Source organism: Aulonocara sp. 'chitande type north' Nkhata Bay, linkage group LG6, assembly GCF_057382095.1.
Source record: "Aulonocara sp. 'chitande type north' Nkhata Bay isolate Kocher_YH1m ecotype deep benthic linkage group LG6, A_spYH_male_GT1.1, whole genome shotgun sequence".
Classification (NCBI taxonomy): Eukaryota; Metazoa; Chordata; class Actinopteri; order Cichliformes; family Cichlidae; genus Aulonocara; species Aulonocara sp. 'chitande type north' Nkhata Bay.
In genome coordinates this window covers 6,270,167-6,284,908 of record NC_141349.1, presented here as the reverse complement: position 1 = coordinate 6,284,908, position 14,742 = coordinate 6,270,167, and the positions used below count along the sequence as shown (strand labels likewise).

At 40.8% G+C, this 14,742-nt stretch overlaps 1 protein-coding gene across 3 annotated transcripts; it reads left to right on the top strand.

Annotated features, from left to right (window-relative positions):
- Positions 1-77: 77 nt before the first annotated feature.
- Positions 78-13,437, top strand: LOC147327142 (ectonucleoside triphosphate diphosphohydrolase 7-like). Of its 3 annotated transcripts, XR_015129799.1 has the most exons (15): positions 78-271; positions 903-1,004; positions 1,255-1,440; positions 2,193-2,398; positions 4,886-5,036; positions 5,288-5,391; positions 5,515-5,574; positions 5,704-5,852; positions 5,949-6,115; positions 7,540-7,741; positions 7,858-7,977; positions 8,092-8,177; positions 9,336-9,497; positions 10,212-10,502; positions 10,666-13,437. XR_015129799.1 is itself a non-coding variant. In XM_086294773.1 (14 exons), the coding sequence occupies exons 2-14, from the start codon at positions 997-999 to the stop codon at positions 10,426-10,428; spliced, it is 1,818 nt and encodes a 605-aa protein (XP_086150899.1). In that variant the 5' UTR covers positions 78-271; positions 906-996; the 3' UTR covers positions 10,429-13,436. The 3 variants fall into 3 exon arrangements, 2 of the variants coding, with proteins under 2 accessions (XP_086150899.1, XP_086150897.1); XM_086294773.1 differs by having other exon boundaries at positions 906-1,004; positions 10,212-13,436; XM_086294771.1 differs by having other exon boundaries at positions 10,212-13,436.
- The last annotated feature ends 1,305 nt before the right edge of the window (positions 13,438-14,742 follow it).

Genomic DNA, 14,742 nt, shown 5'->3' with positions numbered 1-14,742 from the left:
AAAATATTTCCCATTCCACCGCATTGCATAGTTCTGATTATTCCTACAGGCTTGAATGCAGCAAGCCTTCGCCTTTCGTGTTTGATGACGTAGCCAACCGGCTAACCGGAAATTTCGGTCATTTCCTCTCCGTCTCCTCGTCGTGTTCTCTAAACTAATAATTTACGGTGATGCGGCGAGAGAATAAGGGGTCGTATTGTCTTATCTGTCGAACTACAAACAAGTATTATTAATGTCTGTTACTGCCATGGTGGAGAAGAGGCTTCTGTAGGTACGTTTATAAGAGCGAGTGATAGCATACGGGTGCTGTGATGGTTATCAGTTGTTCGTAAACGTATCCGGTTTGTAATTGAACAGTTATTAACAATGATAGCTACATTTGTAGCCAATAAATAAATACAGCATATAATGTATTTTTCCCTCTGTTATTTGGTTTGGGTTACAGTTATTGTGTTTTATGTAACGGTTTTAGCTTATATAACTGAGAGGTAGGCTAGTTACACTGACCCGTGGAAAAAAAGAGAGATTATACTAAAATGGTCCTCTTCTATTTAACGACAGCGTCTAACAAGTGCAGCACGGGATTTAAAAACATATCACAGATTTGAAGCACAATATGCTTATTGTTCTGGCAGGCAGGCTAGAGTAATTTGTTTGTTTGCAAGTGTTACAAATAAATTCGATTTTTTGAGGTTGTAGCAAGTAAAATTAAGGCCTTACGAAGACAAACAGTGTTAGTTAGGTCTGCCAGTGTACAGGCTGCCAGCTGACTAGAGTAAAGTATTTATTGTGTTGTAAAGTTTTTATTTTATTTTTATTTTTACGTGCATTTAGACAACAGGGCATTAACATTAAGTCCGCTGAGCCTCTCTCCCCCCCTCCCCCTTCTTACTCCCTTCCAGCAGAAAAAAAAATTCAGTTGACAACATCATAATCAGCCTGCAGCCGCCATGAGGTGACGACTGTGACATTTTGTACTTTTGCTGATGTGGACACATGGCAAGGTAATAAACCGATAACAGTTTCTGCTGTCAGAGTATTCCTGAGAAGCCGTTATGCTTGGCACGCTAACAAATGTTTTTCCATGGCTGTGGGAAACACAGGTGTTACTACTTATGTTACTGTGGGCTCAGCACTTAACACAACAGAGCCTATAATTAATTAATTAACTTAAACTTGTATTTACCTACTGTTTCATGTCAGAATGGCTGCTGTTGTATATAACAGTATCTGCTGTGTCTTCGTCTTCCACAGGATTACTTTGTCCTGCCTGCCAGCCTCCTGGTACTGCAGCGTGTCCCTGCTGTCTCTGGGCTGTGCCCCAAGACAGAGGCTTCTGCTCCTGCTGCTGCTGCTCATCACCTCTGCCTTCTTCCTTCTGGAAACCTACCAAAGGCAGCTATGGGGCACCCAGCGACGGTCTGGGACCCAAATTAACAAGTGAGTGGACGGAAATGAAACAAATAAACTCATTTCATTTGAGCCGTACACAGAGGCTGACAGAGTGGCCTCTTGCAAATCTGGAAGCCTTTTGGTAACGTGTTTTCCTCTTATATGCTACTTTGGGCTCACTTTAATAGATTTTTGTCTTCCTGTGTTAGTTTGTCTTGTTAGAAAATGCAATTTCAAAAATCTAGTCCCAAAACCTTTTCCAGTCAGTGTTGTAGAAGCTAAGCTAAACGAAGCATGGCTCTAAGGAAATAGGAGGGTGAAACAGCATGCCAAAACATGCCATAAATTTAGGTGCATTTCATAATCAGCCACCATTAATCTGAGCAATGAAGTCTAGAGAATTTCTTAAGTGCCACCATGTCGATCATATTCTCTTTGAGCTCAAATAATGCAGGCCCTCCTCTCTTTCAAGTGTGCTCGAGTGGAAAGCTCATGGTAAACAGATAACCAGCTTTGAGAGCACTGTTGAAAGGACTCAGTGTGTGGGACTGACTGCAGGTGTTCTCCTCAGTAAACAAGGGAAAGATACTAAATAAGGAGATCATTTGGAAAAATGTAAATGCACTCTGCGGTTTCTTTGTATGAATGTGTAGAACATTTGTTTCAAGCGGATTTAAAGGAAGAAGCATGTCTGTGGATATTATTTAAGCTCTTGACACCTTTGTGCTTTCTTTGGTACATAAGTGCAGTTTTCTGAGTATATTCTTCATCTCCTAATGTTTCTGTTTGCTCTCCTTCAGATACCTCTCCCTCACTGAGTCTATGGAGGCTACTGACATCCTCAACCCTTCACTGAATTATGGCATCGTGGTGGACTGTGGCAGCAGTGGCTCCAGGATCTTTGTGTATTACTGGCCACCCCATAACGGGAACCCCCACACCCTACTGGACATCAGACAAATGAGGGACCGCAGCCGCAACACTGTCGTCAAGAAGATCAAGCCTGGTGAGTAAGCAAAGCTCACTCGGAGTTTGTACAGAGTGTGAAAGCTTGCTGAGAACGCATAGCTCTACATGAGCAAATGTTAGACTGGTTTTATGAATAGATCCTTTGCGACTCCCCAGGCAGTATGGTGTACAGTGGTTAGAACTTCAAAGCCACAATGTTTCTAGTTCAGGTCTACTGATTGGCTGGGGCCTTTCTTTACGTATCAAAGTTTTAAGACATGGATTTTAGGTCAAGTGGAAGTTCCTAGCTGGCCTTGGATGCGGGGTAGATGAAGTGCTTAGAGCATATAGAATTAAACACTGTATGAATGTGTGGTTAAAGTCCTTTGTCTGGATTTGAAAAGTCATGTCTGTCCATTTTTATCGTCCTTCATCCTCCTACATATTCCTCACATCCTACTGTCTGCACTCTTGTGTATCCTCCTCTCTCTCTCCCTTTTTTCTTGTAGTATAGACGTCCTTTCTTATTATCTGCTGTGGTAGAATAACATGTGAGTTATTGACCAGTTTTGTGAGCCACTGATAATTTTATGAATGTTTTTTTTTTCAGATGGAAATTAGTTTGCAAAAGTTTGACTGCAAAAGGCTTTTTATAAGAACTGAACAGTTTCTGTGTATTAAAATGCTAAATGGCTTTTAATTTGAAACATATACAGGAAATGTTACATTTGTATAAATGGTGTACCCTTAACAGAACAGGAGCAGATCAGAGTACTAAATTTCTCTTTATACTCAGTCAGAAATGGTAAATGGCCTGCATTTGTATAGCGCTTTACTCAGTCCCTAAGGACCCCAAAGCGCTTTACACTACATTCAGTCATTCACACACACACACGGCAATGGCAAGCTACATTGTAGCCACAGCTGCCTTGGGGCGCACTAACAGAGGCGAGGCTGCCGGACACTGGCGCCACCGGGCCCTCTGAGTATCTGCATGATATTTGGCATGCAGGAGGCAGCCTGGAATCGAACCACTGACCTGATTAGTGGCTGACCTGCTCTGCCACCTGAGCTACAGCCACCCCAGAAAGATTTAGGAAAGGCTATGCTCAGCAGTCGAGGTAAATCAAAGTCGGATGGCATAAGATGAATCACAGTGTTCACGTAAATGAATGAGCAATTAGAAGAAACATTGTTTCTAGGTTTGCTTAACTGTAACTGTTTAAGCCTTATGTACAGACCAGAAACAAAGTGGCAAAGACTGATTGTTTATTTGTTTTGTTTTGTTTTTGGTGCCAGACGGTGCCAGTGAGACAGAAGATGATGGCGACAGCGAGATCATTTCTTATTCACTGTTTGCCCTTTGGCTCACGGCCAGAAAAGTGAAAGTCAGAGCATGTGAATCTGGAAAGAACATGATGGAAAACAGAAAGTAGGAAAAAGATAAACAGATTTGGCTTCAGTTGTTTTCCCATGCAAAGTGAACTTGGTGGTGTTACACTTAATTCTATTTTATGTATGTGACTAGAAACTGCCGTATAAGTCACTTCTAATTGAAAGATCCCAAAATTAAAATGATAGGACCATTTAATATTCGTACATGTATATTTTCTTTATCTCTTTTTCATTATGTCGTTCTCCTCCTCTTCATCTGTCTCATCCATCACTTTTCTGTCTTCCCTCATTTCCACCTCATCCTCTTCCTCCTCACCTCAGGCCTCATCTCCTGAACTAAAATCAAAGCTCTAACACACAGATCTGTGCATTAATGCTTATACATGCTTATCCATGGCTGATATTATCACAATTACTTAATGTCAGCAGATTAGATATGTGACCCTCCCGACTTATATCCGACTCCTTCCACAAATGTTCACAGCCTCCTCCAGAACAAATAGACACCTGGCATGTTGAGTAACAATAGGATTATGCACTAAATTGGGAGGGGTAAAACAATCTACTAGATTTTACACACTGTACCTTTTAATAATTAGTCACATCAGTGGTGAGGAGCTTTCAGTCCCTGCGACTTTGTTTTATCTCTGCCACAGCAGGCAGATTAGATCGAATGCTGCAGTTAAAGGAAACCTGACCCTTTGAATGCCGGGACATCGTTGTGTGACAACCATTCTAATCATTTTCCTTTTAAGGCTTTTATGATTGATGTGTGGTGTGTAAGGTTATAATGCTGATGTCTTAGCTTTGTCTAGTTCAGTGATCTGCATCAAATACTTCCAGATTTTTCATATCATTCAGCATTTATTCCTACCAAAACACACTCATATATTTTAGATCATGTCATGTAAAGTGTTTGTGTGAAACCTCAACTATACCTATATATTAGTCATTTATTAGTCATTTTATGACCCAAATTCACCCTGTTCAACTTCATCTTATCTTGACAGCATTAGATTTTCTTTCTGTTCCATTATGGGCGATGTATTAGCTTTCTGCATTAGCTAGCTCTAATTTTATAACTAGCTAAAAATTCTGAATTTTGTATTTTATACCTGATTGTACTGTGTGTGTGTGTGTATTCTCTCAGGAATCTCTACTCTGGCAACCACACCAACGCAGGCCAGTGACTACCTCCACCCTCTCCTCAGCTTTGCTGCTGCTCATGTCCCAAAGAACAAACATAAAGAGACTCCACTCTACATCCTCTGTACTGCTGGCATGCGGCTGCTGCATGAGAGGTAAACAGAACACCACGCAACAGCATCAGTTTTTAATCTAATGGTATTTTAAGGGAGACCTGGTATGGTTGTTTCCAGCTCCCACTGTGAACCATTTGACTCTACTCTAGTAAAGCTGATATGGTCTCCCTCACCTTTCTTCTGATTGGCTGTCCCTGGTAAATGAAGGGTTTGCAGCTTTCCTCACTTGTTCTGTATTTCTATATTGTGAACAAAACCTCCCGTTTTATGCTGTACTTCTCTGCATGTAGGCAGCAAGCAGACATTATAGAGGATCTTGTCACCGATGTCCCCCTGGAGTTTGATTTCCTCTTTTCCCGTTCACATGTTGAGGTCATCTCTGGGAAACAGGAAGGTGAGCTGACAGTCTTGTTTACCCTGCTGATAGTGGCACTCTTTAAATCTGACACTTCTAACTGCTGCCTGCTTGTTTCTGTGTCTCCTCACTGTGAAACGACATGTTCCTGTGACCTCGTAGGAGTGTATGCATGGATTGGCATTAACTTTGTCTTGGGCCGCTTCGACCATCCTGATGAGGGTGAGTGTGACGGAGGCATGATGTTTACCAAACTCACACTAATGTTTGTTTCACGTGTGTTTTATGCAAAATTGTTATTTTTTGGGGGGGTGGAATTTTTTTAATATTTAAAAAAAAAAAATTTTTTAGAGGACGCCACAGTCGAAGTGACGACAAGTTCTCAGAACCAGCAGCCAATCAGCAGACGGCGCACAGTGGGCATCATGGATATGGGTGGAGCTTCGCTTCAGATCGCCTATGAGGTGCCCAGCGCCATCACCTTCAACTCACCTCAAGAAGTAAGGAAATACACTGAGTACTGACCTGTCCTGCCTGTGATGTAGCCTGGAAGGCTGCTCCTGTCTGCATTAGCGTAACACGCCTGTGGTTTTCAGGAGGAGGCAGGGAAGAGCTTCCTCGCAGAGTTTAATCTGGGCTGTGATGTCGAGCACACGCAACACGTGTACCGAGTGTATGTCACCACGTTCCTGGGCTTTGGAGGAAACATGGCCAGACAGCGCTACGAGGACCAGCTCTTTAACAGCACCTTCACCAAGAACAGGTTAGTCACATGTGTTTTTTATGCTTGAAGCACACTGTGAGATACCTGCAAATATCTACATTTTGCATTACAGCTGCATAACTGATATGTGTCTCATTTTTCCTTTAGACAGAGCTACACTGTAAAACTGATATTTACAGGCAGTTGTTATTATTCTATAGCCAATATATTATAACATTCACTTTACTTCTAATTAGTGTGAATGTAGATTAAACATTCACAGCATTATAATCCAAATCTTTGTTATTATTTTTCATTATTATTATCCTGTATTGTGTAGGTTTTTCACCAGCTATCACCTTCAACTTAGAAAAACCATTCAACCACCGTTATATTGCTCTTCTTTTCTACATGTCTGCTTGTATTTTTCTCATTTCTAACTTTTATATTTTTTGAAATATTCAACTTTATTCAACAAAATCTATAATGTATTTCAATGGAGAGAAGTGTTTAAACCCTCTTTTAAGTTGCCCCTCTTTTAACTCTAACTGCTTCCATATACGTTCACCTACAGACACCTTTCAGACTTTAAAACGAAGCCAAGACATGAAACTATTGAGCTTGTATTTATCTTTTCAATATTTTTTATAGTTTTTCTTCAGTTCCACTTTTCATGCTTTTTTTCACCCGTTTCAGAGTTTATGATGAGTGTCTGTGGGATCGGTTAGAGTGGGGTAGAGTGGGACAAGTCCAAAAATGAATCACATTTTTTTGTCTTTCAACTGCTGCTGTGTTGACAGTTTTCCCTCTACAGCCATTGTTTTACCCATAGCCATTATTGTCCTCCTTCATCAGTGTTATTATCATTAAGGTTCTCCTATAAATGCCTCCTCCATCCAACTCTTCCATAGAGAACAATGTTAAACAGCTCCCATATTTACTCTAAAAGTAAGCTGAAGCAAACAAAAATCAACACCTGTCTCCCAGGTGTGTTACCATAAGAGATCAGCTTCTAGACGGTGTCTTTTCCTCTCATGCCTTTCGTATTACTCTTACCCAAAGTCAAGCTGGCACTTATCACAGCTGTTTTCTCTATTTGCTTCTTTCCAGGTTTTGCTGAACCTTGTAAAAATACTGTCTGCCTTTAACTTGGTTTAATCTCAGAAACTAGAAAAACAGCACCATCTCCCTGCACACAATCACACATCCTCTCTAAAATCCAATCTGGAGCATGTGATGTGAAACATAGTGCACATACATTCAGGACTGTGAATCTTTTGTGTATAAAATGATATGAATAATTAATGATCTTGATTTGACAATGTTGATTCAGACTTTTAAACATCCTATAACTGATCAAGTATTTAATTCTGATTCACTGATTTATCTAATTGCAGACACTTATCTTTCTAAACCTCACATTCTTTCAGTGTAGCTAAGTGAAGGAAGTAGATTTAATTTTTTTTTTCCATGTTATTGTCCAGATATCTAACCACACAGACGGGTCTGAGTAAGGACAAACCGTACCTGGACTCCTGCCTGCCCGTCGGACTGACTGAAACAATAGTCCGGGACAATCGCACGCTGCACCTGAGGGGTCAGGGTGACTGGACCAAGTGTCAGGAGGCAGTGCGACCCTTCCTGGGTCTCCATAATGGCACTATGTCACCAAGAGGTGTCTATCAGGTATGGACCTTTATGATAGCAAGGTTTTGTTTATGGTATTGATCGCTGCTCAGTCTTTCCTTGATTCTTTATAAAGTAGAGATGCAAAGAAAAATTGGCATCTAATATTTTTGCAGGCTCCCATCAACTTCAGCAACAGTGAGTTCTATGGTTTCTCTGAGTTTTACTACTGTATGGAGGACGTGCTCAGGATAGGAGGACAGTACAACAGTGAGAAATACTCCAAAGCTTCTATGGTAACAGACAAACAAAACCAGTCCTTCCATTAGACAAATATATTAGATAAAAGATTTTAACATTCTGTGTTTGTTCAGTGAAAGTTCAGTTTCATGTTTCGGTTTATTTAACAGGACTACTGCTCTACCCAGTGGTCGACACTGAAACAGCGTCTGGAAAACCACCTTTACTCCAAACAGGCAGACGACAGCAGACTGAAGTAAGTTCAGTTTTCTGGCTGTATTCACGCTATTCTAAATTGTCCGTGGAAACACCTGCACACAAACGACACACACAAATAAATGTGGCATCTTTTGAGAATTTTCCAGTTCTGTGTGAGAGTTTTTTCATAGCAAAGAGCAGAACCTGAGATGTGAAGTGTGTAATTATCACAATCGCCAATTCACTTTTATTAGGCCACATGAGGAGGAACTCTTCAGTTACTCCCCAACTACTTCACTGACCATATGTAGAAAATGGACAAAGTTACGTCAGCCGTTGGTTTGTGGTTTATTTTTGTCATCAAACCAAATTTCTAGAACTGGACATGTTTGTGGCTAAAATCTTCACATGTTTAAGATACACACATATTTATTCAGTCTAGCAAACTGCAGTTAATTGCAGATCATATTGTGTGTTGTAAATGAGGATACTTCTTTTCTCCTGCTTTCCACATATAAACAAATCTCTCTGAACTTGATTTTCAGCCCATAAACTCTTGGTAAGTAAGGCTGACCCAATTCTTCTACCAATGCACAACAGTGGATTATTTCAGTAACACCAGGAGCCACAGGCACATCCAAGCATTTCGAGGACAGTAAACAAAAAAAACAGAACAAATATTTCCTAATTGCTCACTTCTCAGTTCTTTACGTCATTAACTATAAATTATGCATAAATTCTGTATAAATACACAAACAAACTCAAATTTTACACGCGAGTCTTTATGATGTGACATCGCTAACATGAAAAAAGGAGAAAAAGCAACTCTTACCGTCATGTACCAGCTGAAATGTTCACCCCAGAAACTGATATAGCTTTGCAGTTAAGTGCAGGTTGATGTAACAGCCTGCTGCCATCGTTTTGCCACTTTCAGTCGTAGAGTTTCACCCACAGCTTTGTTTGTCTCAGTGGGAAATGGCAAATGAAGGCTAATGATGTCAGCTACATCACTCTTCAGACTGTGTTTTGATTCTTGAAAGAATGATATACTGCTGGTGGCAAAGTTGTGAAAGTTATTCCCTTTCTTGCCTGCAGGTGGTGCACATTTGCATGACTCTATCTGCAGCTGTAAATCTAAATGGCTGCTTTGTTTTCCCTGCCCTCAGATGTCACTTTCATCCTCCTCTGACCCATTATTGTGCTGTTTTTACCCCAGGTATCAGTGCTTCAAGTCAGCCTGGGTGTATGAAGTGTTACACTCTGGTTTCCGTTTCCCCACCAACTACCTGAACCTGAAAACAGCCCAGCTGGTTTATGACAAAGAGGTCCAGTGGACTTTGGGGGCCATCCTGTACAAAACCCGCTTCCTGCCTCTCAGGTAACTGTCAGATATGTCACACTTTAACTCTACACTAACTTACGCTGGTATGTACTTTCATTGATTTGCTCCTGTTATCCCTGCACTGAGTTACCTTTTAACTTGTAGGTTTGTTTGGGGAAAAAACACAAGATGTGTCACAGGAATGTGCTCGCTATGAAAAACACGGCTTACGTCTTTATCTTGTCACAGTCTGAAATCAGCTATAGAGCGATTCAGTTCATTTTTATTCATGAAGCACTAAACCAGAACAACTGTCACCTGACACCTCGAGGGGTTTTAGACTCTAAAGTAAAGACGCTAAAGTAATAGAGAAAAAACCCAGCAATCACTTGGAGCAACCACTTGGTGACAGTGGGAAGGAAAAACTCCCTTTTAACAGGAAGAAACCTCCAGTAGGTCCAGGCTGAGACAGGAGCAGCTAACTGCTTTGACTGGTGGGGGACAAAAGACACGCTGTGCAAGAGAGCCACAAATTAATAATAACAAGCACAGTGCATCATATAAACAGAGTTTGTTTACCTGAAAAGATTTTTAAAACATCCTCTTTACATCCGTGAAATGAAACAGTTACAGAAAGTTATAACTTGACTAAACCTGCCCCCCAAAAATAATACACCAGCTAAACAGAATGCTGCTCCTGCTGCTCTGCTCATTAGCAAGGATTTGTTTTGGATTAAACATGTGCTTCCTCTGCCCCGCTTGTTTCTCCAGGGACCTGCAGCAGGAAGCACTGCGGCAGAACCACCCCAGCTGGCTGCGCTCTTCATTCGTCTACAACCACCACCTGTTCTCACTCTGCATCCTGGTGGTGGTGCTGGCCATCCTGCTCTACATCCTGCGCCTGCGGAGGATTCACCAGCGGGAGCAGCGGCAGGCCGAGGTCCTGAACCTCCTCTGGGTGGAAGAGGGAGAGGCTCTCCTCCCCTGAGAAATATGTCTGGGACGGGAGGCTCCACACTAATCGCATACAGTCTTATATGTGCCTCACTGTGTGTGAAAAATGTGAGTATGGAGGACAGTTGAGGAAGGGAGAAATTACTCAGTGGAAAAGCGTGTGATTTGGTAGATTATGATGTAAGAGGAGACCAGACAAAAACATCGCAACATGGAGACAGTTTAATGAGCCCCGAAATCAAACACCTCTGTATATCCTTTGATCGTACAGAGCTCACCTCAGACTGGAGAGACAGACTCTGGGCTCACTTTCTTCTCTTCACGACCACTTTGGATGAAAAGAATCACCCCAGGTTTACAGGATCAAACCACTCCTTTTTTCGGGGGGGCTACCCATTCCTTCGAATATCTTATTTCTAGGTTACAGGCAGTGTGGATGGTTAACATGGATGTGGTGTCATTGTTAATGTTTCCACTGCTGACTGAGGAGAAAACACGAGAGGATAGAGATTATTTTGCAATATGGGCTCACTGGAGGGGAAAAGTCACCTAAAAGGACAGCAGAGGGAGTGGTCATTTGTTATCATCTAATTGTTTTGTCTTTTGTTTTATCATATTGAAAGTCAAAGCAGTTGTGCAAAAATTCAGTTCTTAAAGGGGACCTTAACATTTTTCCCACCTATGTATTGTTACAGTGGTTGGTGGTCGTATGAAATAAAAGTGTCAAGTAATGAGGTCAGTCACTGGGCAATAATCTCTGTGGGTAAAAGCTCAGGCTTCAGACTGATTTAAACACTCAGTTTGACATTGTTTTTTCTACCCTTGGCTCTGGATGATGTCAGTGACAGGGGATAGCCCAAATATGGGCATCTCAGGCACATTACACTCACTGTGAGCACAGAAGCCCCCGCTGGCTTAAAGGGAAGGTTGCAAGAGCGAAAGCAGTTCACTTTAGATAGAAGATGAACTGGGGGGCTCCACTGAGGCCCAGTATAAGTTAGATAAGGATTATATTTAGGTGTGAATGATACAGAGCTACTCTGGTACAGTCAAAGGATAAAAATGAGCATATTGGGTCCATATGAAACAAACCCAGGCAGCCTGAGCTCTTTAATGCGAGCAGAGCTGAGAGTAGGCAGAGGCTGAATGAGTGCCAGATGTTTATATGGACCACCCATCACGAGACAGGTTGTGTACATATATGACTGGATGGTATATGATGCATGTGCTTATAGAGCGACTTCCGTTTTAACGCGAATCCTATTTACATGCTGTTTACATCTCCAAATATCACACAAACACAACATTATGCCACAACATGCCAAACATTACTCACCTGTGTCAGTGGCTGCTGCAGATGAGAAATACCAGGAAAAATCTGCCACTTTTGCATACAGGTTTTTGTATCCTACATGACCTGTGCTTTCCCCCGCCATCATTTCTGTAGCCCAGTGTTACCTGCCCTTTATCTGTGAAATGACATCTGTAACAAACCCTAAGCTGCTTCATACCTGAGAACTTATTTTTTGTTTCAGCCCTCGTGCCCAGCTCAATTGCTCACTTCTCCAAAACTGGCATTTCATTATAAGTTAGTGCAAGTTGATTTAAAGCTTGTTGTCACCATTCCTCCATGATCAAGGATCGGCTTTCACCCACAGCTCCGTTCGTCTCGATGGGAAGATTTCCTTCAAAGCAATCCTGCAGACTGATGATGTCAGCTGCATCACTTTGGCCTCAGACCATGGTTTGATACTTGAATTCCACTGCTGTCCTGCCAATACCCCCGTCCAACCAAATTTTAATCAGAGGGTAGGCAGGGCCAAGAAGCTTTTTAGCTGAAATAAGCAAGGAGGCTTAATCAGAGTCTGGACAGAGGCACTGAAAGCAGAAGAAGAACCTGCAGGCCTGATTTAAGCAGATGCTGTCTGATTTTTGAATGCAATAACTCAGAGAAAGGGGGAGGGACACTTCCTGTGCCTCAGGCTTAGATGGATACTGGGACATGAACGAAAGTACAGAACAGCTCTCAGTCTGTGTTTCGAATATCAAGATGAACTACTTTAAAGCCATTTTTAGGAGTAGAGCCTAATGCAGACAAAGAGGTGTATTCCATTCTGTGTCTACTGTATTGTATAGCTGTAAATTGAAATCACTGTTTTGTTTTGTTTTTCTTTTTGAGTGACATGTGCTGACAAACTGATGGAGCTGTGCAGCAAACCATGAAGATAGAAATATGTGTTTGAGCCACACCTGGTGACATTTCCTGAGAAGTCATATAAATCATAGATCCTACAGTGGATTGTTTTTAAATGTTCAAATGTATGGCTCAGAGTTTCTCACAGCGATTTCTGTCAGTGGGACGGGGCATGATTCATCCAGCTGAACGATGATGACTCCATTGTTTTCAAAGAAAACTGTCCTTTTGTAAGCTGTAAGTGGTGCTAATGTGAATGTTTTGTTGTTTAGACAAGCGGAGCCGTTTGAGAGCTTTGCGTCATTTCAGAACGTTAAATATGTTCTCTTGTTTTCTCCGTTCTGCTGCTCCTCGTATAGATGAGTTCTGACTTGTCTTCATCAAATCGTCAGTGTTCATTTGTAACGTTTCTCCCATGTGTATGCAACAAATACTTTCACTCTTATATTCTTAATCAATGAGACTTGAGTGCCAACAGGTCCATTTTGTTTCATTCCAGTTCTTATGTTAAAAAACTGCAAACCTCTTTCTGATCCATCCTGATGAGAATTTTTAAGATTTCTGCTGCTTCTGTGATATTTTGACTCCTGACGGAGGACCAGTCATTGACTGTCTTTCCAGAGCTGGGCATTGTGCAATCTTGAACAGTAATTCACTGAAGAGGAGATTTGATTTCAATGTTTTTAATTGTGGTACTTTTAATGTAAATGTGAACCGAATCAATCCCAATAAATGGTTCTTTGTAATTCAAGTGATTTGACTCTTGATAGCACACCTCACGCAATGCACAGAACTAACTGCAGACATGAAATGATGTTAGCTGTGTTCAAGCAAAGCAGCAACTGCTGGATATGAAAATCCAACATCCAAGTGCCAAAATAGCCACGGGATCATTTTGGGCAGCCAATGGCTGACTGAAAAAGTGAGTCCATCCAATCACTTCCCCTAGAGACCCATGTTAAAATCAAAGACTGTATACAAATAATGGCAATAGCCACGTTCATTCACTCACTGTTTCTGGACTCTGCATATGAGGGTTCAGTGTAATCATGCTGGAACTGTAGAAAAGTAGTGACACAATTAGACACTCATCTCCACAGTGACACCGATTAGCAACTTTTCCTATGATCACCCACCCCCTTTAAATTGTTTTGGGGTTTGTTTGGTTTTTTTTACATTAGCTGGTTTGAGTCACTGAAACAGACTTTTGTGCTTTCTAATGCAGGAACTTTTAGTGGCTGTTTTGTTATTGTTTGACAAATAATAAAGTTTGCTGTGTGATTAAATATACTAGCAGACTATTTAAGAGGACTAACTTTTCAGTATATGAAATTATATTTAGCAGGATGTCTGTGCACTATCCAGCTAAGCTTAAAGCTGGAGTCAAGGCTTCAAAATCTATAAACAAAAACACACAGTTATATAGTTCATTGTGGTCAAATTATGACATTTTCCCATCAAATCATATCAGGTCATTTCTGGTATTAAATGTAAGTTTTTTAGGAAAAGAAATATTGGAACTGAAACTATCACAATTCATAATAAGTTGCTGTGGATTTTTCATTTTTGTTAGTCTGAGGTAATAAACCAACAGATCATATGTAGATGATATAAATGTAAGCAAATAAATGGTGCCATTTAATGGATCTTTTCAGAGAAGGTTTGATACAGTTAATTAAACTTTCCTACCTCACTTCTAGTAACATTTATTCAGAAACTCTTTTATATCACTATATTTTCATCTATGGACATGCCAATAAGCTTCAGCTAAAGTGCAACTAAAAAATCTGACAAGCTTCAGTGACTGTGCATGTGTGAGGAGATCAGAAGGTTAGCAGGGTTTGAAGATTTCTTTAGGGCATTTTTTCATCTTTAATGCATTAACTTACATAAGTTTTCATACAGAGTGATGGGAGTGTGAATGGATTTGAGAAAGACTGCTCTTCACTTTGCCTGTTCTGGACAGTGGTATTTGGATACTACAATCACCACAAGTACATAATTTTTATTGTATAAAATGACCAAATGTGATACCAAATGGCATTTATAATCAGAAAGATAGTTCATTTAAAAAATCTGAAAAAATGAAACCAACAAAGTAGTGACAAATTCTGCAGGTCTTCAAACTGGCCTTTGTGACAGGCCATCTGAAAA

What these genes read in the sequence shown, in the direction of transcription:
- LOC147327142 (XM_086294773.1), top strand. An exon ending in CTTCGACCATCCTGATGAGG is followed by an intron (nt 5,575 to 5,703) that starts GTGAGTGTGACG and finishes AAAATTTTTTAG; the next exon opens with AGGACGCCACAGTCGAAGTG. An exon ending in AGCACCTTCACCAAGAACAG is followed by an intron (nt 6,116 to 7,539) that starts GTTAGTCACATG and finishes GTTATTGTCCAG; the next exon opens with ATATCTAACCACACAGACGG.